This window comes from Coregonus lavaretus, assembly GCF_964263955.1.
Source record: "Coregonus lavaretus genome assembly, chromosome: 27".
In the NCBI taxonomy this organism is placed as follows: Eukaryota; Metazoa; Chordata; class Actinopteri; order Salmoniformes; family Salmonidae; genus Coregonus; species Coregonus lavaretus.
This window is the reverse complement of record NC_140014.1, coordinates 15,032,408-15,059,344: the sequence shown is the minus strand read 5'-3', so window position 1 is coordinate 15,059,344 and position 26,937 is coordinate 15,032,408. Positions and strand designations below refer to the sequence as shown.

At 44.2% G+C, this 26,937-nt stretch overlaps 2 protein-coding genes across 2 annotated transcripts in view; one reads left to right on the top strand and one right to left on the bottom strand.

Moving 5' to 3' along the window:
- LOC311102607 (myelin transcription factor 1-like protein) overlaps positions 1-26,937 on the top strand; it is a gene marked incomplete at both ends in the record, with an annotated part of 591,893 nt that overhangs the window by 228,849 nt on the left and 336,107 nt on the right. The window lies entirely within an intron of this gene.
- LOC311103166 (cell cycle control protein 50A-like) lies at positions 473-10,822 on the bottom strand. The gene is made up of 7 exons (XM_084144714.1): positions 10,345-10,822; positions 10,056-10,175; positions 5,510-5,617; positions 5,294-5,381; positions 2,476-2,622; positions 2,179-2,391; positions 473-1,874 (listed from the first exon to the last, which is right to left on the bottom strand). Exons 1-7 carry the CDS (start codon positions 10,594-10,596, stop codon positions 1,681-1,683), a joined length of 1,122 nt encoding a protein of 373 aa, XP_084000840.1. The 5' UTR covers positions 10,597-10,822; the 3' UTR covers positions 473-1,680.

Below are 26,937 nucleotides of genomic sequence, written 5' to 3'. Positions count from 1 at the left end.
GATTTTTGTGAAGGCTGTACTCTGCTAGCCTGGTGCTATCGAATACATATCAAACATTTTACATTATATGAGTGACAATGGGCGTGTTTGCATGGTCCGGTGCCCCGGGTGGCCGAGTTTGTACATTTTAAACCATCCGTTGGTCCTTAAGTGAAATCTCCACCCATCCAGGGCACCAGGACATGCAAAATAATTCACTTATTGACACCACCTGGAATACTGATCTATCAGAGATCAATATTTGGGTCCATCATGTGTCTGTGTGCGTTTGTGTGTTCTCTGTGCAGATGTAGAGAAGCTTGGCCTGACATTCAGTAGGCTGCTGACTGGCAGGAACATATAAAATGTGTAAATTGTGATAGAAGACCTGTGTGTGGGAAATTACACTTTGTTATGTGGCAAGACCAAGGACCTTACATTTAATTCCCTTTAACACCATTGATGAGGGAAACAAATCAATAACTTGCAAATACAATTTTTAGAATTTTATTAACTTCTGAAATATCAGTAAATTATCCAACACAATATTAAAGAATAAAGGGCGGAATTAGCTTTGAAAAAAAGATAATGACCAAATGAAAATGTAAGAAGAACTGCATAACAAATGTGACACTTGTGAAATGCATAGCATTTGGTCAACATTGAAATGATACATTCGTAAATTTGTTTTAAAATTGATTTTCATTGTCAAGTGTCATCGTAGAGACAACGTCAGTAGCAGTGGTCCATAACTTCAAATCAAGTTGGCTGTGGATGTATCCTCAGATTATAAAATAGGATTGCACACATACCATAGTGGATTAAAGCACTAGTTTGACCAATAAATAAATACAGTAATTAATTTTAAAAAAGTAAAAAAAAATTGATTATACATTGAACTATTAGACATTGACAAACAAATTGGAGGCAATAAAATCAGTATGTGAACTGGTCAAACCTATGACTGCTTTTGTCGCTTAAACAAAGCAGAAGCAACATGGCTATGAGCTTTTGTTCCCCATTCCATATTTACGCAAGTTTGAAATAGCTTCAAAGTTATGTAAATTAAATACATTAGTACATTCACCAGCAGGACATATTACATAATAAGAGTGTAGAACTTACTTTAAAATAGACATCGTTCAGTATCGAGCCATTAATGACACGCATTGCTCAAATAATATACATGTTCTCCATTAAGATAACATCTGGATAAATAGAAACAATGTACTTAAGGACCACAAACAACATTTTCAGCAGTCATGTTGTACAAAGACAGAGTATCCTAAGCTTCCAGAGCCTTCTTGTGTCTCGTCCCATTAGTTTACAGGGTGTAACTCACTCTGCAACACACACCTGGGGCTTATACAGGAGGGCACAATGTTACAGACATTTCAGATATAAATATATTGTGTAGAACAGACTTTCTTGTCACTGCGAATCAGCAACTATGTCAGTTCTATACATTCCAGATAGATATATTTTGTATCACCCTTCTGAACAAACACCTGACTGCAGCCTTCCACTGGATGTGGGGATGAGTGAGCTAACATTACAACACAAAACAAACATTTGAGCAAAGACCAGTGCATCCAGGCTAAATCAGCAAGCAGTCCAGAGCAGAGCAGGGCCAGACCAGTGATGCCTAGACCCAGGAATGCAGAAGGAGGAGGAAGTACAGTCACCATATTAGGAAGCCCTTCAGCTGTGAATTTCTGCACTGTTGTTACGGTTGCCATATTTATGGTGGATGATGAGGAGGATGATGCCCAAGAAGAAGCAGACTGAGCCCACAGTGATATAAGCGATGCCCAGGAAGGGATTCTTGCCGCCCATCCAGGAGATGGTGCTCAGGATAATACGCTTCCTGCCCTCAAAGCTCCGCACGGGATAATCTGAGTTCACATGGTTAAAGGAAAAGACAGAAGCAGCATCTGGAAAGTTACAGATGGGTCAGTGAATGTATTGTATCATGTGTACAACTTGTGAATGGTAAAAAAATACAGAATACAGATAAACTACAGCAAACATTGTCAAAGATGGAGTTGGACATAGGTTGACCCAAATGGAATGAGTGTATAACTGAACAAACTGATATGCCTCTATGCCTTCTATGTGCAATGTTCTCTCAAAACAAACGTATATGCCTGCCATGAATCTCTATGTTGTGATTTATTGCGATCTTTCTCATAAGGATACTGTAGGTGACCTCAAGGATGTATTCTCCTCGGGGCAGAGTCGGGGTCATGTTGTTGGGCTTCTTATGGATGATGCGGTACAGCTTGCGGAAGGTGGGCAGGGCAGCGGTCCTCATCCACACAATGAAATCCTCATTGATGAAGCCGTTGTTGTCAGGGTCCAAAGGGTCCAGCTCATAGACAGGCTTCCTCCAGTTGACAGGTTTGCTTGTGCCTGAAGGAGGAAAAAGGCCTAGTCAGTCATGATAATTTAATTATTACAAGGCAGTTGTGTCATTTTGCATGGTATGCAAATCACCTTGGAAAACTACAGTGAGGTTGTCGTTGTTTCCACCGGGGTTCCTAAACTTCACATGCTTGTCTGTCCACCATGCAATACCCTTCTTCACCAGAGGAATCGCCGTTCTGGAGCCATTGGGGTCAATGTAATACAGCTCCAGAGTGTCTGATGAGAAACACAGTACAACATGGCAAACCAACAGTGATGCGCTACATGGCAAACTAAAGTAAAACCACTTCAACCTGAAACGGGAAAGACTATATACAGTGGCTTGCGAAAGTATTCACCCCACTTGGCATTTTTCCTATTTTGTTGCCTTACAACCTGGAATTAAAATGGATTTTTGGGGGGGTTTGTATCATTTGATTTACACAAAATGCCTACCACTTTTTTAAGATGCAAAATATTTTTTATTGTGAAACAAACAAGAAATAAGACAAAAAAACTGAAAACTTTAGCGTGCATAACTATTCACCCACCCAAAGTCAATACTTTGTAGAGCCACATTTTGCAGCAATGTCAGCTGCAAGTCTCTTGGGGTATGTCTCTATAAGCTTGGCACATCTTGCCACTGGGATTTTTGCCCATTATTCAAGGCAAAACTGCTCCAGCTCCTTCAAGTTGGATGGGTTCTGCTGGTGTACAGCAATCTTTAAGTCCTACCACAGATTCTCAATTGGATTGAGGTCTGGGCTTTGACTAGGCCATTCAAAGACATTTAAATGTTCCCCTTAAACCACTCGAGTATTGCTTTAGCAGTACGCCTAGGGTCATTATCCTGCTGGAAGGTGAACCTCTATCCCAGTCTCAAAACTCTGGAAGAGAAACAGGTTTCCCTCAAGAATTTCCCTGTATTTAGCGCCATCCATCATTCCTTCAATTCTGACCAGTTTCCCAGTCCCCGCCGAGGAAAAACATCCCAACAGCATGATGCTGCCACCACCATGCTTCACTGGATGGTGTTCTCGGGGTGATGAGAGGTGTTGGGTTTGCGCCAGACATTGCGTTTTCCTTGATGGCCAAAAAGCTCAATTTTAGTCTCATCTGACCAGAGTACCTTCTTTCATACGTTTGGGGAGTCTCCCACATGCCTTTTGGCAAACACCAAACGTTTGCTTATTTTTTTCTATAAGCAATGGCTTTTTTCTGGCCACTCTTCCGTAAAGGCCAGCTCTGTGGAGTGTACGGCTTAAAGTGGTCTTATGGACAGATACTCCAATCTCCGCTGTGGAGCTTTGCAGCTCCTTCAGGATTATCTTTGGTCTCTTTGTTGCCTCTCTGATTAATGCCCTCCTTGCCTGGTCCGTGAGTTTTGGTGGGCGGCACTCTCTTGGCAGGTTTGTTATGGTGCCATATTCTTTCAATTTTTTTATAATGGATTTAAAAAATGGTGCTCCGTGGGATGTTCAAAGTTTCAGATATTTTTTTATAACCCAACCCTGATCTGCAATTCTCCACAACTTTGTCCCTGACCTGTTTGGAGAGCTCCTTGGTCTTCATAGTACCACTTGCTTGGTGGTGCCCCTTGCTTAGTGGTGTTGCAGACTCTGGGGCCTTTCAGAACAGGTGTATATATACTGAGATCATGTGACATTTAGATTGCACACAGGTGGACTTTATTTAACTAATTATGTGACTTCTGAAGGTAATTGGTTGCACCAGATCTTATTTAGGGGCTGCATAGCAAAGGGGGTGAATACATATGCACGCACCATTTACATTTACATTTACATTTTAGTCATTTAGCAGACGCTCTTATCCAGAGCGACTTACAGGAGCAATTAGGGTTAAGTGCCTTGCTCAAGGGCACATTTACGTCATTTAGCAGACGCTCTTATCCAGAGCGACTCACAAATTGGTGCATTCACCCTATAGCCAGTGGGATAACCACTTTACAATTTGGGGGGGGGGGGGGGTAGAAGGATTACTTTATCCTATCCCAGGTATTCCTTAAAGAGGTGGGGTTTCAAATGTCTCCGGAAGGTGGTGAGTGACTCCGCTGTCCTGGCGTCGTGAGGGAGCTTGTTCCACCATTGGGGTGCCAGAGCAGCGAACAGTTTTGACTGGGCTGAGCGGGAACTATGCTTCCGCAGAGGAAGGGGAGCCAGCAGGCCAGAGGTGGATGAACGCAATGCCCTCGTTTGGGTGTAGGGACTGATCAGAGCCCGAAGGTACAGAGGTGCCGTTCCCCTCACTGCTCCATAGGCAAGCACCATGGTCTTGTAACGGATGCGAGCTTCAACTGGAAGCCAGTGGAGTGTGCGGAGGAGGGGGGTGACGTGAGAGAACTTGGGAAGGTTGAACACCAGACGGGCTGCGGCGTTCTGGATGAGTTGTAGGGGTTTAATGGCACAGGCAGGGAGGCCAGCCAACAGCGAGTTGCAGTAATCCAGACGGGAGATGACAAGTGCCTGGATTAGGACCTGTGCCGCTTCCTGTGAAAGGCAGGGTCGTACTCTCCGAAGTAACAATACCCACACACTAATGCTTAACCACCACTTATCCGTTATTTTTATTTTTTGGAACAAATTATTTTTTTCATTTCACTATTTTGTGTATGTCCATTACATGAAATCCAAATAAAAAGCAATTTAAATTACAGGTTGTAATGCAACAAAATAGGAAAAACGCCAAGGGGGATGAATACTTTTGCAAGGCACTGTACAAGGGTTGGCCCAAATTTGCAGACCCGTATCTAAATAACATTGTGTAAGTAAGTACAGGACAATATGATAAGATTGTGGTTAAGCATTAGTGTGTGGGTATTGTTACTTGACTCCTGTACTGGAAATGGGACAATTATTTGCTAAGGGAAAATGTATCCCTCTAGTCTTACCATTGAAGAGGCTGTTGGCGATAGCACCACATGGAGCAATAGGCTTGTTGTCACTGGTGCGGTATGGCTCACATTCCTTGCTGGGGCTCTGTAAAGAGTGCCAAGATGTTTCAGTGCAAGTTAAAAATCATGACATGTTGAAATCAAACAATTAGGTCTTCATCGATTCAATGTATAATGTCTATGTTCTCTCTACTAAGTGCACCTGTAACATACCTTTAGAGAAGTTTTGTCTCCGTTCAACTGGCTGTCATCTCTAGACTTCACATAGCGTCTGTGATTCTGATAGAAGTTTGACAATCCGTAGTACATGAAGACATTGCTCTAGAGGGGAATAATTGCAGATTAAGGCAATGAATTAGTTTAGTTATTCATCGGATGAGAGCATAGGCCTTCAAAAGACAATGCAACAATGTCACAACCCTAAAATGAAAGAGCAGGGGGTTGAGTGAGTCTAAATAAGGAATTCCTGCAATCAATAACATCCTCCTATAAAAGCTATTTGTGTGAATAATAAATAACATTCAGGGCAATTTTTTAAAATAGTAATGATTGATTCTGAGGACAGAGCTTGACCATTAAAGAAAAAATCCACCCAAAACCACTCATTCCTTTCATTTACAGTGTTAAATAACACAAATATGTGAGAACTATATTTTTGTGAACAAATATTTCATTTTGGCGTTATAATAAAGGTTGGTAGCAACATGGAAAATCGTTGTGGAAATCTGTTGCAGCTCAAGTCGACTACAAAATCCACAATGCAATATGTATGGGCTGGCTGGCAAGCTAGCAAACATAGCTACACACAATATTACCAAAGACAATATCAGCATGTAACGTAGCTAGTTAGCTGTAAAATCGCCTAAACAAACTGCACTATCAATTTAGGTGTCTACAATCTCACCATGTTCAACCTGCAGATCGATGTGCCTCACAGAGTGGAGTCTAACATTCGCAACGGCAGATATACTTTTGAGGAGATGGGAAACGTTGCCCATGCTACGTCAATGGGCCGCGCGGTGCATTCTGGGAAATTCTGGGACAAGGAGTGCTCTCTCCTTCAAGGAGTATATTGTCTATTGGGCGCTAGCTCAGAAACTCAACATCAGCACAAATTGTCAACAAGAAGTAAACATTACAAATATTTTCCCAAGATATGAGATAATTAACTTGCTATCTGTAGTATTGTAGAGCTTTGGAATCGTGACATTACATACCTTCAAGGAAAATAGGCACGTTTCTCGACATATACACTGACTTTTGTGAGGATTGCGTGATGATTATCTTAGCAACCATGTGACGCATAATGACAACGTGAACGCAACTGGTCGACAGTTAGAGTACTAATTCTTATTCTATATCATCTTATTCCAGTTTAGAGTACATTGATAATGTGGATTGAGGAATGGGGAAGGTTAAGTTGGAACTGTATAACGTGGAATTTAAGGTTTACAGGAATGGAGATGTGGAAACAAGACTACCTAGGTCGATCAGATAGCGCCCCAAATGACCAGAGAAAAGCTTGGGGTTCCTCTGAATGAACATGTATGAAGAAGACTGACGTAATTTTTATTTAGATATATTCATTTGACTATATTATAATATCCATGTAACTTAGAAAGGGTCATGTATCTTGGTATTTGAGTGGATGATGTCATGATGTTCACAATTTATTTATATGCATGTTTTTCTTGGTAGCATGTCTAAGATGATTGGTATGTTTGATAAGTATGTATATAAAAGGGGTCACTTAAGAAAATGGGGACGGTCTTATACAAGTAAGGTTTTGACAACATAGATTTTTAGCATGAATATATAGTAGTTAATCATGTGTCTATATTTTACTCAGACTGAGTCCATAGCAGGTTTGAGAGGTTTGATAGTGCATGAGATAGATGACTGAGAATGTATACCTTTGTTGATTAAATATATTGAGAATCTGGTTGGATTCAGGTATAGAAGGTAGAGAGGGGTGAATTCTCAGTTATCTAGCATAGTTTAGACTCTAGTCATATATATACACTACTGATTGGAGAACATTGTATTTTATATTAAGTTTTATGTGAATTGTTGGGGTTAAGTAATGTTACTTACCACAAGAGAGAGAGAAAAAAAGGACTGTTATGATGTTTTCATAGTGTGGTGGGAACCAGGTTAAATTTAGTAGAAAGTGACTTGGCGCCGCACAGTCTGGAGGCCAAGGATTCCATTATGTCAAGGGAGATTACTGATGTTTATCTTAGAATGATTGATGGATATGATATACTGACTTGGGGTACAAGGAAATAACATCAGAGAAGGGAGTGCCCACTGATGGTTACCAGATGTAGTTGAAGAAACGTGTAACAGAGGGTATATAAACTGAGAGGTTTTCTTTGTCTAGTTAGTTCGGAATAGCTAGAGGCGAAGCACGTGCCTTTTGTTAGAACAAACCCGGTACCGACTATTAAACATTTGTATTAACTTTCCACATAATTGTCTAAGTACACTGCTCAAAAAAATAAAGGGAACACAAAAATAACACATCCTAGATCTGAATGAATGAAATAATCTTATTAAATACTTTTTTCTTTACATAGTTGAATGTGCTGACAACAAAATCACACAAAAATTATCAATGGAAATCAAATGTATCAACCCATGGAGGTCTGGATTTGGAGTTACCCTCAAAATTAAAGTGGAAAACCACACTACAGGCTGATCCAACTTTGATGTAAAAAACAAGTCAAAATGAGGCTCAGTAGTGTGTGGCCTCCACGTGCCTGTATGACCTCCCTACAACGCCTGGGCATGCTCCTGATGAGGTGGAGGATGGTCTCCTGAGGGATCTCCTCCCAGACCTGGACTAAAGCATCCGCCAACTCCTGGACAGTCTGTGGTGCAACGTGGCGTTGGTGGATGGAGCGAGACATGATGTCCCAGATGTGCTCAATTGGATTCAGGTCTGGGGAACGGGCGGGCCAGTCCATAGCATCAATGCCTTCCTCTTGCAGGAACTGCTGACACGCTCCAGCCACATGAGGTCTAGCATTGTCTTGCATTAGGAGGAACCCAGGGCCAACCGCACCAGCATATGGTCTCACAAGGAGTCTGAGGATCTCATCTCGGTACCTAATGGCAGTCAGGCTACCTCTGGTGAGCACATGGAGGGCTGTGCGGCCCCCCAAAGAAATGCCACCCCACGACTGACCCACCGCCAAACCGGTCATGCTGGAGGATGTTGCAGGCAGCAGAACGTTCTCCACGGCGTCTCCAGACTCTGTCACATGTGCTCAGTGTGAACCTGCTTTCATCTGTGAAGAGCACAGGGCGCCAGTGGCGAATTTGCCAATCTTGGTGTTCTCTGGCAAATGCCAAACGTCCTGCACGGTGTTGGGCTGTAAGCACAACCCCCACCTGTGGACGTCGGGCCCTCATACCACCCTCATGGAGTCTGTTTCTGACCGTTTGAGCAGACACATGCACATTTGTGGCCTGCTGGAGGTCATTTTGCAGGGCTCTGGCAGTGCTCTTCCTGCTCCTCCTTGCACAAAGGCGGAGGTAGCAGTCCTGCTGCTGGGTTGTTGCCCTCCTACGGCCTCCTCCACTTCTCCTGATGTACTGGACTGTCTCCTGGTAGCGCCTCCATGCTCTGGACACTACGCTGACAGACACAGCAAACCTTCTTGCCACAGCTTGCATTGATGTGCCATCCTGGATGAGCTGCACTACCTGAGCCACTTGTGTGGGTTGTAGACTCTGTCTCATGCTACCACTAGAGTGAAAGCACCGCCAGCATTCAAAAGTGACCAAAACATCAGCCAGGAAGCATAGGAACTGAGAAGTGGTCTGTGGTCACCACCTGCAAAACCAGTCCTTTATTGGGGGTGTCTTGCTAATTGCCTATAATTTCCACCTGTTGTCTATTCCATTTGCACAACAGCATGTGAAATGTATTGTCAATCAGTGTTGCTTCCTAAGTGGACAGTTTTATTTCACAGAAGTGTGATTGACTTGGAGTTACATTGTGTTGTTTAAGTGTTCCCTTTATTTTTTTGAGCAGTGTATATATACTTTTTTTTTTCTTTCTTCGGGCCAGTAGCTTTCAGTTGGTAGTGGAAAATATACCTGAATGTCGAGCACTGCTGTGTGAGGTGTGCGTAAGGCCTATATGTCTACCACTTTGTGTAGCCGTTAGCAATGCTAATGATGGCCTTACCGTTTTCGAGTAGGCAATTAAAGGTAGCCTATGCCTACCTGGCAGAATCATATGATTATTTGCATCAATCCAGTAGCCATTTGTTTTGAGAAGTTAATCACAAGTGCACTGTGTGGCTGGTACTCACCTGAATTAAAGGGTAACTACACAAAAAAAAACTATTTCTCAGATTTTCTCAAAAATGGATCCCTGATGTGGTTTAAGCATTGTTGTGGACTGGGGAAAATCACTGCTCTTCTTCCCGCTATCTTTTTTTCCCTGTGGTATCAGTATATTTTTTTCCAATTCTGCCCTCTAGAGGATTTTGCAGAAAAATAACATAGCACTTTGAAATCTGCAATAATGTGATTTGGATATAAGACATCCAGACCAGATTTCAACCAGTAAAAGACAACTTTATCATGTCGTATGCCCACTAGGTAGTGGGTGTCTGGAACAACAATGACTGGACATTTGATCTACAAACACTAACATAAATTATTGAATGATTAGCCTAAACTTTTAATTGTGATTATACAGTAGTTTGGGGATCCTAAAGGTTGCAGGTTCTGTTCAGCTTACCTCAAATGGTTGATCCAGAGAGAAGGGGACAGAGCAGGTACATGGCTTTGTGCTGTTCCAGCTGTAGCTTTGTGAGCAGTTATAGCACGGACTTGACATGTCAACACCAGTGTAATCGATCTGTAAAGTAAGGAGATGATCAATGACACTTAATAGGTGTATATAAATAAGTGTTATACACTGAATACAAGATAAGAACTTAAAGATAGCTTGCCAAACAGAGCTAACACATACATACACAATCAATTGGCTACTCTGTTGTGTTGGCTTGCTAGTTAGTTAACGTTACCTCTAACTCTTTTATGTTGTTTGATGTCACGAAGAGTCCAATGCCGATTGGGATGAAGATGAGACCAATGACAAAGAAAGCTGGAAGAACAGTGCCCGCTGTCAAAATAGGTTGCCAAGCAGGCAGTCGTTGCTGTTTGAACGCAGTGTTGTCCGGTTTTTTATTTTTCACAGTTCCTGCTCCTCCATGGCCCATAGCACCAGGCTGGTGCCCGTCCTCTTCCTTACTAGCGTTGTAGTTGGACGCCATCATGGCTGCAGTTATCTCGTCGAGTAAAATAATCCACACTGTCAACAATAGTGACAGCTGGCTATGTCGCGAGAAAGCGGATTGATTGATTCCCTTAGAAACGAAAGTTATCTTCTCGATAATGTTACGTAGCGTTAAATGTAATCATTTAAAAAAATACACACATTTTGGATATGCTTTGGAGAGGATTTCGAGCTACTTCGAAAGTAAGCAGCTAAGAATGAGATGGAATCAGGAAACTCCTAAGCCAATGGTGTTGCACGTGATCAGGTGAGGAGCACTCCCCTTTCACGTTCTAAAAAAAGACACTCACCAATCCATGAAGCCATAGAAATGAATCAGAATATATTTTTCGAAACTCTGAAGTCATTCGAAAATAAAATGTTCAATGATTGATTACACTCCTTCGAATATTTATAAAAAATGTATTTCTTTGTATTGTTGTATAGGATTCATACAATCATTTTGAATTGATCACTTTATTGAGTCACTCAGTGTTTCATTATGTTTTCATGTGACAGGACATTCCATCACATATGAACTGTCCTTCTCCATCTTTGGAGGAAGCATGCACTCAAAGACTTGGCCTCTATTGGTTGACCTAATTATAGCTAGGCTACTCATGATTTATTGCTTATTTGCTTTTTGTTTTTGAAGTGCTTTGAGATTGTTATGAAAAGCGCTATAGAAATGTAATACATTATTATTATGATTATTAATATTATGATTATCCTCATAGGATTTCAGTGGTACATGCAGGGGCTGACTGGGACCAGAAATCTGCTCTGGCATTTCTAACACACTGGCCCATTTTTTTCCTTGAGGCTCCCACATCAGCCCATTTTATTTCTTGAAGCCCCCATTATTAACCAGATAATGATCATTTAGCAAAAAACTAACAAATTAGACAGGCCCACTGGCTAAAAATGGACCAGCCCATCTGGCATTTGCCCAAAATGCCAAGATGGCTAGTCTGCCCCTGAATACATGTAATCTCAATTCAATGTATGTGATGTGCATATACATGTAGCCTAATAAGACTTCCCTGAAGTCCATCTGTGAAAAATGTAGTTATTCTATTCTATTTTATTACATTCTATTTACCCATGTTCACTGACTGTAATTTGTGGCCTAATATGATTGTGGCGTTAAATGGAACCCACGGTATTGTTAAATACTCAATTCTGATTGGCTTCAAATGCATTCTAGAGTTTGAGTTATAAATACGGGTTTGCTTTGATATCATCAGTGGGATTCACTTTACAGAGTGTGTGTCTGAGGTAAATGGCCCTGTGCTTTTATCTGCCCAATGGTATCTTCACTCAGGATTGTATAGGCCTTTTGTATAAACGTGCATTTGTATAAAGGATCACCACTTTATTTTAAGAATGTGAAATCAGAATAATAGTAGAGAGAATGATTTATTTCAGCTTTTATTTATTTCATCACACTCCCAGTGGGTCAGAAGTTTACATACACACAATTACTATTTGGTAGCATTGCCTTTAAATTGTTTAACTTGGGTCAAACGTTTCGGGTAGCCTTCCACAAGCTTCCCACAATAAGTTCGGTGAATTTTGGCCCATTCCTCCTGACAGAGCTGGAATAACTGAGTCAGGTTTGTAGGCCTCCTTGCTCGCACACGCTTTTTCAGTTCTGCCCACATATTTTCTATACGATTGAGGTCAGGGCTTTGTGATGGCCACTCCAATACCTTGACTTTGTTGTCCTTAAGCCATTTTGCTTAAATTTGGAAGTATGCTTGGGGTCATTGTCCATTTGGAAGACCCATTTGCGACCAAGCTTTAACTTCCTGACTGATGTCTTGAGATGTTGCTTCAATATATCCACATACATTTCCTTCCTCATGATGCCATCTATTTTGTGAAGTGCACCATTCCCTCCTGCAGCAAAGCACCCCCACAGCATGATGCTGCCACCCCCGTGCTTCACGGTTGGGATGGTGTTCTTTGGCTTGCAAGCATCCCCCTTTTTCCTCCAAACATAACGTTGGTCATTATGGCCAAACAGTTCTATTGTTGTTTCATTAGACCAGAGGACATTTCTCCAAAAAGTACGATCTTTGTCCCCATGTGCAGTTGCAAACTGTAGTCTGGCTTTTTTATGGCGGTTTTGGAGCAGTGACTTCTTCCATGCTGAGCGGCCTTTCAGGTTATGTCGATATAGGACTCGTTTTACTGTGGATATAGTCCTTTTGTACCTGTTTCCTCCAGCATCTTCACAAGGTCTTTTGCTGTTGTTCTGGGATTGATTTGCACTTTTCGCACCAAAGTACGTTCATCTCTAGGAGACAGAACGCGTCTCCTTCCTGAGCGGTATGACGGCTGTGTGGTCCCATGGTGTTTATACTTGCGTACTATTGTTTGTACAGATGAATGTGGTAGCTTCAGGCGTTTGGAAATTGCTCCCAAGAATGAACCAAACTTGTGGAGGTCTACAATGTTTTTTCTGAGGTCTTGGCTGATTTCTTTTGAATTTCCCATGATGTCAAGCAAAGAGGCATTGAGTTTGAAGGTAGGCCTTTAAATACATCCACAGGTATACCTCCAATTGACTCAAATTATGTCAATTAGCCTATCAGAAGCTTCTAAAGCCATGACATCATTTTCTGGAATTTTCCAAGCTGTTTAAAGGCACAGTCAACTTAATGTATGTAAACTTCTGACCCACTGGAATTGTGATAGAGTGAATTATAAGTAAAATAATCTGTCAGTAAACAATTGTTGGAAAAACTACTTGTATCATGCACAAAGTAGGTGTCCTAACCGACTTGCTAAAAATATAGTTTGTTAACAATACATTTGTGGAGTGGTTGAAAAACGAGTTTTAATGACTCCAACCTAAGTGTATGTAAACTTCCGTCTTCAACTGTATGTGTCAAGCTATAATTACTACTTTTACTTTTAATGTTTTAGTTCAGAAAGCTTAGTCAAAACAAATAACTTTTGCAATCACTTGACTTCAGTTAATCAAAATTGCATTTTTATATTCCGACTTGGACAGGTGGCCTCGCACCACGGGAATGTACATTTACCCAGACACTGACTCATGCAATGCATTATGCATAGCCTACTGATATCGATGCATATTACTGGCTCATCCTAATATAGCCCAGGGTCTCATAGTCCAAAATCAGCTTTGGCCATTGGAATGCTCATTGACTGAACATTCCAAATTACCATGGCAATTGTACATTGTTTTCCAGGCCCAAAACATATTGTAGCCTAGAGGCTTGTCTTTTCTGGTGTATCAGTCATTCCATTGCTGACCCAGATAGGATGCTCATCACATAAAGGATTAGCTTAATCTAGAGTCATGGATACCTTTCCAGTATTTAGTCAGACACCAGATTATTTAATTACCTCAGAAGGACCACTGAGATTGCAATATCTGGAAGCACTGTCTCATGTAGAATTGTTAATGTTATTTCTCTGAAATGTTTACCTGACTGTTTCATAAAGGCAAGCACATCACAAGCTGAAACTAGTGGGCAAACTTGTGACAAGGTTGCCCAAAATAACAGGGGACAATATTTTCATGGAGGTAAGCACAAGAAAGAGGATTTCGACACCCACCATTTCAGATAATTGTTATGACATTTATGTTGTTAGAAACAGCTAACTTTAGCATTCCTGCAACATTATTTTGTTGAAATATAATTTGATCTCTGAGAAATTAAGATAAGACAAAATTGGCCATTTTAATTTAGAGGATTCATATAATATTGAATAAATATAGTACCAAACATCTTTTAGGGGAGAACGGGCTTGGGGTGGAGTGGCTTCAGGGCACTCCAACTTAATTGGGGAGAACGGGCTTGGGGTAATGGCTGGAACGGAATTGGTGGAATGGTATCAAATACATTGCATTTGGAAAGTATTCAGACCCCTTGACTTTTTCCAAATTACAGCCTTATTCAAAAATGGATTAAATTGTTTTTTTCCCTCATCAATCTACACACAATACCCCATAATGACAAAGCAAAAACAGGTTTTTAGAACATTTTCAAATGCAATAAAAATGTATAACTGAAATATGACATTTACATTAGTATTCAGATCCTTTACTCAGTACTTTGTTGTAGCACCTTTGGCAGCAATTACAGCCTTGAGTCTTCTTAGGTATGACGCTACAAGCTTGGCACACCTGTATTTGGGGAGTTTTTCCGCATTCTTCTCTGCAGATCCTCTCAAGCTCTGTCAGGTTGGATGGGGAGCGTTACTGCACAGCTATTTTCAGGTCTCTCCAGAGATGTTCGATCGGGTTCAAGTCCGGGCTCTGGCTGGGACTCTCAAAGACATTCAGAGACTTGCCCTGAAGCCACTCCTGCATTGTCTTGGCTGTGTGCTTAGGGTCGTTGTCCTGTTGGAAGGTGAACCTTTTGTTTATTCCATATGTAACTCTGTGTTGTTGTTGTTTTTATCGCACTGCTTTGCTTTATCTTGGCCAGGTCACAGTTGTAAATGAGAACTTGTTCTCAACTGGCTTACCTGGTTAAATAAAGGTTAAATAAAATAAATAAAAAAACCTTCACCCCACTCTACCATAAAGGCCTGATTGGTGGAGTGCTGCAGAGATGGTTGTCCTTCTGGAAGGTTCTCCTATCTCCACAGAGGAACTCTGGAGCTCTGTCAAAGTGACCATCGGGTTCTTGGTCACCTCCCTGACCAAGGCCCTTCTCCCCCGATTGCTCAGTTTGTCCGGGCATCCAGATATAGGAAGAGTCTTTGTGGTTCCAAACTTCTTCCATTTAAGAATGATGGAGGTCACTGTGTTCTTGGGGACCTTCAATGTTGCTGAAATTTGTTGGTACCCTTCCCCAGATCTGTGCCTCGACACAATCCTGTCTCAGAGCTCTACAGAAAATTCCTTTGACCTCATGGCTTGGTTTTTGCTCTGACATGCACTGTCAACCGTGGGACCTTATATAGACAGGTGTGTGCCTTTCCAAATCATGTCCAGTCAATAGAATTTACCACAGGTGGACTCCAATCAAGTTGTAGAAACATCTCAAGGATGATTAATGGAAACAGGATGCGCCTGAGCTCAATTTCGAGTCTCATAGCAAAGGGTCTGAATATTTATGTAAATAAGTTATTTATGTTTTTATATTTAATACATTAGCAAACATTTCTAAAGACCTGTTTTCACTTTGTCATTATGGGGTATTGTGTGTAGATTGATGAGGAAAAAATCATTGTATAAATTTTAGAATAAGGCTGTAACGTAACAAAATGTAGAAAAAGGGAATGGGTCTGAATTCTTTCCAAATGCATTGTACATCAAACATGTGTTTGATGCCATTTGCTTCGTTTCAGCCATTATTATGAGCCGTCCTCCCCTAAGCAGCCTCCACTGATAGAAAAGGATTGTGTAACTCAATTACGTTACTTATAGATTATTTGGATATGAAGCGCGGAAATGCTAATATAGGTACAATTGACTTGCATTGGATTTGTGCCGCAAACGCTAAAAGGTTAGCATTTGAAACAGTGGACAACAAAACCAACGCATGGATTTCTGTCATACCTTTTCGCAGGGGCGCAACTTTAGTTTTAGAAGTGGGGGATACAGAATTATTATATATATATATATATATATATATATATATATATATATATATATATACAGTGGGGGGAAAAAGTATTTAGTCAGCCACCAATTGTGCAAGTTCTCCCACTTAAAAAGATGAGAGAGGCCTGTAATTTTCATCATAGGTACACGTCAACTATGACAGACAAAATGAGGAAAAAAAATCCAGAAAATCACATTGTAGGATGTTTTATGAATTTATTTGCAAATTATGGTGGAAAATAATTATTTGGTCAATAACAAAAGTTTATCAATACTTTGTTATATACCCTTTTTTGGCAATGACACAGGTCAAACGTTTTCTGTAAGTCTTCACAAGGTTTTCACACACTGTTGCTGGTATTTTGGCCCATTCCTCCATGCAGATCTCCTCTAGAGCAGTGATGTTTTGGGGCTGTCGCTGGGCAACACGGACTTTCAACTCACTCCAAAGATTTTCTATGGGGTTGAGATCTGGAGACTGGCTAGGCCACTCCAGGACCTTAAAATGCTTCTTACGAAGCCACTCCTTCGTTGCCCGGGCGGTGTGTTTGGGATCATTGTCATGCTGAAAGACCCAGCCACGTTTCATCTTCAATGCCCTTGCTGATGGAAGGAGGTTTTCACTCAAAATCTCACGATACATGGCCCCATTCATTCTTTCCTTTACACGGAGCAGTCGTCCAGGTCCCTTTGCAGAAAAACAGCCCCAAAGCATGATGTTTCCACCCCCATGCTTCACAGTAGGTATGGTGTTCTTTGGATGCAACTCAGCATTCTTTGTCCTCCAAACACGACGAGTTGAGTTTTTACCAAAAAGTTCTATTTTGGTTTCATCTGACCATATGACATTCTCCCAATCCTCTTCTGGATCATCCAAATGCACTCTAGCAAACTTCAGACGGGCCTGGACATGTACTGGCTTAAGCAGGGGGACACGTCTCGTACTGCAGGATTTGAGTCCCTGGCGGCGTAGTGTGTTACTGATGGTAGGCTTTGTTACTTTGGTCCCAGCTCTCTGCAGGTCATTCACTAGGTCCCCCCGTGTGGTTCTGGGATTTTTGCTCACCATTCTTGTGATCATTTTGACCCCACGGGGTGAGATCTTGCGTGTAGCCCAAGATCGAGGGAGATTATCAGTGGTCTTGTATGTCTTCCATTTCCTAATAATTGCTCCCACAGTTGATTTCTTCAAACCAAGCTGCTTACCTATTGCAGATTCAGTCTTCCCAGCCTGGTGCAGGTCTACAATTTTGTTTCTAGTGTCCTTTGACAGCTCTTTGGTCTTGGCCATAGTGGAGTTTGGAGTGTGACTGTTTGAGGTTGTGGACAGGTGTATTATATACTGATAACAAGTTCAAACAGGTGCCATTAATACAGGTAACGAGTGGAGGACAGAGGAGCCTCTTAAAGAAGAAGTTACAGGTCTGTGAGAGCAAGAAATCTTGCTTGTTTGTAGGTGACCAAATACTTATTTTCCACCATAATTTGCAAATATTTTCATTAAAAATCCTACAATGTGATTTTCTGGAATTTTTTTTCTCAATTTGTCTGTCATAGTTGACATGTACCTATGATGAAAATTACAGGCCTCTCTCATCTTTTTAAGTGGGAGAACATGCACAATTGGTGGCTGACTAAATACTTTTTTCCCCACTGTATGTATATATATCTTATCCAGAGCAACTTACAGTTTGTGAGTGCATACATGTTTTTTATTTTTTCATACTGGTCCCCCATAGGAAATGAACCCACAACCCTGGCATTGCAAAACATCATGCTCTACCAACTGAGCTACACGGGACTATGTCTAAATTAATTCTGAGATTATATGAACATGACTGGGCATTCTAACATATCTGTATCAATTCATCATCAGGTCTTCCGCACATTTTTGTTTTACATGTGTTGTGTCATCAGGAAAAGCCTCTATCAACACTTGATACAGTTTGGAAATCAACTTTGGAGGTTTGTCAGACTGCATTAAAATAGCATCTGGCTTGTCCAGTGTTTGCTGGACGGAGAGAATACAGTTTTGTATCTGCAAAAAATTCACCTCACCTCTTTCACAGACTGGTCTTCCCTGTCTGTCTGACCCTGCTTGGAATCTTCCCACTCCTAAAATGTAGGCTATAAAAATAGCTCAAGAGAAAGTGCAAGTCTCTCCAACTCTGCTCTCTTCAAACTACATCTAGCATATTGGCTGATATAGCCCAGTAATATATTGCCTATAGGGTGCAAAATTGCTGGGAGCTGCGTCACATACGCCTAAAATAACATTGCAGGACTGCAGTTGAGTTTGGGACCAGTTCTTTCCGGTAGCGGGTGGGAGTCACACAGAAAACCAGTGGGTGCGGGCGGGAGCGGGATGAAGAAATCAGTCCCACGCAGACCTCTACTGTGCACCATGACAGTGAAGCCTGTAACCTTAGAGCTGTTTATTACTGACTGTGTCAGTGCAAAAAGTAAGGAATTAGCTTGGTGTCACGGTGTTTGAAATGGTGTGGTGTGGAATCAGGCGCAGAAGCAGATGTACAGTCCAACAAGACTTTACTAGCGAGTGCAAAAATAATACAAAACGGCCAGAGGCCAAACAGACGCACACAGGCGTCAAACACGAGCGCACAAACACAGGGTGCAAAAACTCTCCTCAACCGAGGAGGAAGCAATATCGTAACTGGCGTACCTAAACACGGGTAACGCACAAACACCTGACACGAAACAATTACACACAACACTCCACTAACAACAAGGAAACTAAATAGGGTGCTTAATGAGACATAACACAAGACAGGTGTGGCTAACAGACAAAACTAATCAAACAGGAAACATGGAACATACAACGGTGGCAGCTAGAATTCCGGAGACGACGAACGCCGAAACCTGCCCGAACAAGGAAGAGAGGCAGCCTCGGCCGAAACCGTGACAGTACCCCCCCCTTGACGCGCGGCTCCAGACGTGCGCCGACTCCGGCCTCGGGGACGACCCGGAGGACGTGGAGCAGGGCGCGTCGGATACTCCCGATGGAATTCCGTCAGGAGCGACGGGTCCAAAATGTCTCTCCTCGGCACCCAGCACCGCTCCTCCGGACCGTACCCCTCCCACTCCACTAGATACTGGAGACCCCCCATCCGACGTCTCGAATCCAAGATGGACCTCACGGAGTACGCCGGTGCCCCCTCGATGTCCAATGGGGGCGGGGGAGTCTCCCCTATCTCATTTTCTTGGAGCGGGCCCGCTACCACCGGCCTGAGAAGGGACACATGGAACGAGGGGTTAATACACTTATACTCCACAGGTAGCTGTAATCTATAACATACCTCGTTCAACCTTCTCAGGACTTTAAATGGCAGGTTTCTGGTAGAGAGCCAGACTCGATCACCAGGTGCGTACACCGGTCCCTCACTGCGGTGGAGATCAGCGCTCGCCTTCTGACGTCGGAGGGCCCGCTGCAGGTGGACGTGTGCAGCGTTCCAAGTCTCCTCCGAGCGCCGCGCCCACTCATCCACCGCAGGAGCCTCGATCTGGCTCTGCTGCCAGGGTGCCAGAACCGGCTGGTAACCTAACACACATTGAAATGGAGTTAGGTTAGTGGAGGAATGGCGTAGGGAATTCTGGGCCATCTCGGCCCAGGGAACGTACCTTGACCACTCCTCCGGCCGGTCCTGGCAGTATGTTCTGAGAAACCTACCCACATCCTGGTTTACGCGTTCCACCTGCCCATTACTCTCCGGGTGGTACCCCGAGGTGAGGCTCACCGAGACCCCCAACCGCTCCATAAACGCTCTCCAGACTCTGGAGGTGAATTGGGGACCCCGATCAGCCACAATGTCCTCGGGTACCCCGTAGTGCCGGAACACATGGGTGAACAGTGCCTCGGCAGTTTGTAGGGCAGTAGGAAGACCCGGCATGGGGAGCAAACGACAGGCCTTAGAGAACCGGTCCACAACGACCAGGATGGTAGTATTCCCTTGGGAGAGGGGAAGGTCTGTTATAAAGTCCACAGAGAGGTGGGACCATGGTCGTTGTGGAACGGGCAGGGGTAGCAACTTACCCCTAGGCAGATGTCTAGGCGCCTTACACTGGGCGCACACCGAGCAGGAGGAAACATAAACCCTCACATCCCTTGCCAACGTGGGCCACCAGTACTTGGCACTAAGACAGTGCACTGTCCGGCCGATACCCGGATGTCCAGAGGAGGGTGACGTGTGAGCCCAATAGATCAATCGATCCCGAACCTCGAGCGGAACGTACTTCCGACCCTCCGGGCACTGTGGTGGACTAGGGTCGGTGCGTAACGCCCGCTCGAGTTCAGCATCGACCTCCCACACTACCGGTGCCACCAGACACGACTCAGGCAGTATGGGAATGGGCTCCACGGACCTCTCCTCCGTGTCATACCGCCGAGACAGCGCATCTGCCTTACCATTTTGTGACCCAGGGATGTACGTGATCTTAAAAGTAAACCTGGTCAAGAACATACTCCATCTTGCCTGGCGAGGGTTCAGCCTCCTCGCCGCCCGGATGTACTCCAGGTTACGGTGGTCCGTCAAAAATGAGGAAAGGGTGTTGAGCCCCCTCAAGCCAGTGCCTCCACACCTTTAGAGCCTGTACCACGGCTAACAGCTCCCTGTCCCCTACGTCATAGTTCCGCTCCGCCGGACTGAGCTTCTTAGAATAAAAAGCACAGGGGCGGAGTTTAGGTGGCGCGCCAGACCGTTGTGAAAGCACGGCTCCTAAACCGGCCTCTGACGCGTCCACCTCTACCTGGAACGGCAAAGAGGGATCCGGATGCGCCAGCACCGGGGCCGAGGTAAACAGGTCCTTCAGCCTCCCAAACGCCCTGTCCGCCTCGGCCGACCACTGCAGACGCACCGGACCCCCCTTCAAAAGAGACGTGATGGGAGCTGCCACCTGTCCAAAACCCCGGATAAACCTCCTGTAGTAATTTGCAAACCCCAAAAACTGCTGCACCTCCTTCACAGTGGTTGGTGTTTGCCAATTACGCACGGCCGACACCCGGTCTACCTCCATCTTCACCCCTGATGCAGACAACTGATAACCCAAAAAGGAGACCGACTCCTGGAAAAACAGACACTTCTCTGCCTTCACATACAGGTCGTGCTCCACCAGCCTCCGCAACACTCTACGCACCAGGGCCACATGCTCGACACGGGTAGGCGAGTACACGAGAATGTCATCAATGTACACAACCACCCCCTGCCCCTGCATGTCCCTGAAGATCTCATCCACGAATGATTGGAAAACTGACGGAGCGTTCATCAACCCGTATGGCATGACCAGATACTCATAATGGCCCGAGGTGGTACTAAAGGCTGTCTTCCATTCATCACCCTCCCTGATGCGCACCAAGTTGTATGCGCTCCTGAGATCTAATTTAGTGAAGAAACGCGCCCCATGCAACGACTCAGTCATGGTCGCAATCAGCGGGAGTGGATAACTGTACTTCACCGTAATCTGATTGAGACCACGGTAATCGATGCACGGGCGCAAACCACCATCCTTTTTCTTCACAAAAAAGAAACTCGAGGACGCAGGGGAAGTGGAAGGCCGTATGTATCCTTGTCTCAGAGATTCGTCTATGTAAATCTCCATAGCTTTCTTCTCCTCCTGAGACAGCGGATACACATGGCTCCGTGGGAGCGCAGCTCCTGCCTGGAGGTCTATCGCACAATCTCCCTGCCTATGGGGTGGCAACCGCGTCGCCCTCGCCTTACTAAACGCAATAGCCAAATCCCCATACTCAGGGGGAACGTGCAATGCGGGCACCTGGTTTGGACTCTCCACCGAGGTAGCCCCTACGGAAACGCCCAAACATCTACCCACACACTGAGCAGACCACTCCATCAGAGCCCTCTCCTGCCACGAAATAGCTGGGTTATGGGTACTCAACCAGGGCATGCCCAGCACCACCGGATACGCAGGAGAGTCAATCAGGAACAGCTGAATCATCTCCTGATGATCCCCCTGCGCACACATCCTAAGTGGCGCCGTGACCTCCCTGATTAAGCCCGTACCCAACGGACGACTATCTAGGGCATGAACGGGGAAAGGAACATCAACAGGAATAAGGGGAATCCCTAACGCTAAACAAAACTTTTTATCAATAAAATTCCCAGCCGCGCCTGAATCTACCAGCGCCTTATGCTGGGAATGAGGTGCTACCTGTGGAAAACGCACAGGCATCCAAAAATGGGCAACAGTGAGCTCTGGGTGAGTGGGGCGCCTACTCACCTGGAGGGAATCCCCAGTGCGGGACCTGTCGTCATCCTCCCTAGGAGGCCATCCCCAGCACCTAGCCGCGGTGTGTCCTCCCCGACCACAGTTGGTGCAGTGGATGGACCCCCTAACCAACCAACTCCTCCTCTCTCTAGCGCCAGTGCCCCCGAGCTCCATAGGACACGGCTCGGAGGCGCTGGAGGGTGAAATGGACGGACCCCCTCAGGACGTCCGCGGGTGGCCAATAGGTTATCCAGCCTGATGGACATGTCGACCAGCTGGTCGAAAGAGAGACTGGTGTCCCTACAAGCCAGCTCCCGACGGACGTCCTCTCGTAGGCTACATCTGTATAGATCGACGAGGGCCCGCTCATTCCACCCTGCATCTGCCGCTAGAGTACGGAATTCGAGAGCGAATTCTTGGGCACTCCTCCTCCCCTGCCGGAGGAAGACCAGACGCTCCCCCGCCGCTTTCCCCTCCGGGGGATGGTCAAACACCGCCCTGAAGCGGCGGGAGAACTCGTTGTAGGTGATAGTCTCTGCGTCGATCTTCCTCCACTCCGCGTTGGCCCATTCCAACGCCTTCCCGGACAGGCAGGAGATCAGGGCGGACACGCTCTCATGCCCCGAGGGTGCCGGGTGTACGGTGGCCAGGTACAGCTCCACCTGGAGGAGGAATCCCTGACACCCAGCCGCGGTTCCGTCGTAGGCCCTCGGGAGAGAGAGTCGGATTCCTCGGGGTTCTGGCGCTGGAATGGGCGGACTGGCCGATGGTGCAGGCAGGGAGGGAGGTGGTGGAGGCGCTCCCCAGCCTCGGAGCGTGGTGATCACCTCCTGCAGGGCGGTCCCCATCTGCTGTATCTGGTCCTGTTGTTCCCGAACCTGGACCTCCAGTCTCGTCGGGGCTGCTTCGGCTCCTGCTGATTCCATGTCTGGTGTGTAATTCTGTCACGGTGTTTGAAATGGTGTGGTGTGGAATCAGGCGCAGAAGCAGATGTACAGTCCAACAAGACTTTACTAGCGAGTGCAAAAATAATACAAAACGGCCAGAGGCCAAACAGACGCACACAGGCGTCAAACACGAGCGCACAAACACAGGGCGCAAAAACTCTCCTCAACCGAGGAGGAAGCAATATCGTAACTGGCGTACCTAAACACCGGTAACGCACAAACACCTGACACGAAACAATTACACACAACACTCCACTAACAACAAGGAAACTAAATAGGGTGCTTAATGAGACATAACACAAGACAGGTGTGGCTAACAGACAAAACTAATCAAACAGGAAACATGGAACATACAACGGTGGCAGCTAGAATTCCGGAGACGACGAACGCCGAAACCTGCCCGAACAAGGGAGAGAGGCAGCCTCGGCCGAAACCGTGACACTTGGGAAACTGACAGATCAAAAAAGTTACATTACCATACTGAGTAATACAACTCACATTGCACTGAAAAAACATCAGAATATAAATTTTCAATCGTTTGGCCAATGATTTCATAGTTTGATTCAGGTCTAGTTTGATTGATGCAAAAATAATATCTAATGTAAGCCAACTTTTGGCCAGCTCTCTCTCTAACGGTACATCAACTGGCGAAGGCTTGCCAAGTTCATTTACTTCTGAAACGGGACAAAACAAAGGCTACAAAACATTTCCATACAAACAACTGCTGTTAGATAGTAATAATAGCCACCTCATATCGCTATCTGACAGATAACTAGAGGCTAGAGCTACTCACTAGCATAGCTTATTCATTCACCTCAGTCGAGAGGGGATAAAACATTAGCTAATGTTACATGTCAGTTACAATACTAGCTCAGCACTGTGAATAAACACTAGTTTAGTTTTTTTTTCTGTTAAGTTAAACAGCAGTTACCTTCAGTCAACTAAAGAGTAGCCAGTTTCTGTTCTGCTACCTTTTACAACTTGGTGAAAGAGCGCAACACATACACACTAATCATGCTCAACTCTCCCGTGCTGGTCCAGCCAGTCTTCCAGAAGCTTTGTCTTCACACAGCCTGTTAGCCCACTCTGTGGTGTCCGCGCGGTCCTATATCCAGTCGCATGAACACTCCAAACAGCCTACCCAATCGCTCGGAGGCATCCACATGGTCCTAAAGCACACTATTCCCTGTTTTGTATCACATTACAATGCTAAAACTAGGGGGGACAAAAATGCAATTTCATAAAGTGGGGGGGGGGGAACATGTCCCCCCCGTCCCCAGTGATAGTTGTGCCCCTGCCTTGTCCATAGACTAAACCAATATCTAATTTTGTAATCTGGATGAACTATCCCTTTAATCACATGGAACAGCACCATCAAGTGTTCAGAACCTGGTAATATCAGGATTGGTCATTTAAGCCTTAGCTAATGAGTAAAGAAATTGCCATTGTGAGAGCGTGAGAATAAGTTATGATAGATCAGATGCCTGCTACTCATGTGAGTTTATGGCTGTAATACTTTCATTTCAGAGGTGTCTAAATAAAACAGGTTTAGCTCTAGCAGCCCTTTGACTGCCTTGTAACAGAGTATCAGAGCAAGACGTTCCTATCTGTCAGCTAGTGATTATTCTATATTCTTATATATTCTTCTCCCACTTATTACAGATGTCCGACTTAGATATGTTGAGCATCCTGCTATGATGTCCATCACCAAGCTGGAACACTCTGAGGCCAACCCTCAGTGCCAGACTGGCAGCCGGCCGGTGGCTGAGCCCGAGACCCCTGCTGTTCAGAGAAACGGTGGAGGCTGGCTCAGCTGGGTCTTCTGGAGTGGAAAGGTTAATAGGAAGGAGCTTCATCTACCTGAGGACAAAGACAAATCTGTAAGGAACCTATTATTTATATTTTATATAGAGACAATTGAGTGGATAACTGCGAGTGGCGCAACGGTCTAAGGCACTGCATTTCAGTGCTTGAGACGTCACTACAGACCCGGGGTTGATCCCAGGCTGTGTCACAGCCGGCCGTGACCGGGAGACCCATAAGGCGGCGCACAATTGGCCGGGATTTCCTTGTCCCATCGCGCTCTAGCGACTCCTTGTGGCGGGCCGGGCGGCTGTAAGCTGACTTCGATTGCCAGCTGGACAGCATTTCCTCCAACACATTGGTGCGGCTGGCTTCCAGGTTAAGCGAGCAGTGTGTCAAGAAGCAGTGTGGCTTGGCAGGGTCGTGTTTCGTAGGACGCATGGCTCTCGAATTTTGCCTCTTCTGAGTCCGTAAGGGAGTTGCAGCGATGGGACAAGACTGTAACTACCAATTGGGGAGAAAAAGGGGTTGTCTGGGATCCAACTCTGCACAGCTGGGTTGACAAAAATGAGCCCAATGCTGAGGTATACACTTCAATTCAATTCAATTTAAAGGAGTGAATGACCAATGTATTTAAACATTTTGAAAATGTGTTGATGTGTTTTACAGAACAAGCTTGTACCACCACCTTTACCGATGGGGATGTATGGATATCTGTGGAACTCTGGCAGTCTCCCCAAAGGAGTGAATTCTTACTCCATGAAAGCAGTTGAATATTGCTTTAGACTACATGAGGTTTCATTTCAAGACTGTGTCACCATAGCTTTCTCTGGTGATCTCCTGCTAACATCTTTCCGGCCAGCTCTAGGAAGAGTCTTGGTGGTTCCAATCTTCTTCCATTTAAGAATGATGGAGCCACTCCAATCAAGTTGTAGAAACATCTCAAGGATGATCAATGGAAACAGGATGCACCTGAGCTCAATTTCGAGTCTCATAGCAAAGGGTCTGAATACTACTTTTATTTGTAATACATTTGCTAAACATTTTAAAAAACCTGTTTTTGCTTTGTCATTATGAGGTATTTGTGTGTAGATTGAAGATAAAAAAGTATACTTTAATCCATTTTAGAATAAGGCTGTAACATAACAAAATGTGGAAAAAGAGAAGGGGGTCTGAATACTTTCCGAATGCACTGTATATGGCCATTTGTTTTGATTCATTTTTTTTCAATTTGGTAAGACATAGCAAGTCAATACAAACACTGCCTATTCAGTAAATTAATGTGAGATGAATGAATTGCTACAGAGTCTGATTCAACTGATTCACATGGGCAGAAAATGCATCCAAAGTGATTTTAGATAACATTAACATTATGCACTCAATGCATGTTTACTCATAACAATATTCTCTGTTTAATATGCTGTAGTGGGTAATCTTTCAAAAAAGTATTTTATTTAAATTACATGTCATTACAAAAACCTTAACATAAAAAGGACACATTTCATTTGCTGCAAACCAAATTATTTGGCCTCAGTATTAAATGCAGTAGCAAAATGCATAATGAAAAGCTCACTAGGTGAAGCAGTACCTAACTAATACATAAAGCAGTTAGTAGCAGCATTACCTGACAATACACATTGGCTATGTTCCCAAAACGCACACATGCCAATGATTGTCTAAGAAAGCATTTAAGTTGATTTCATCGACATTACAAACACTGAGAACAGAATAGAATTTGTTTCAAAAAAATATATCCACA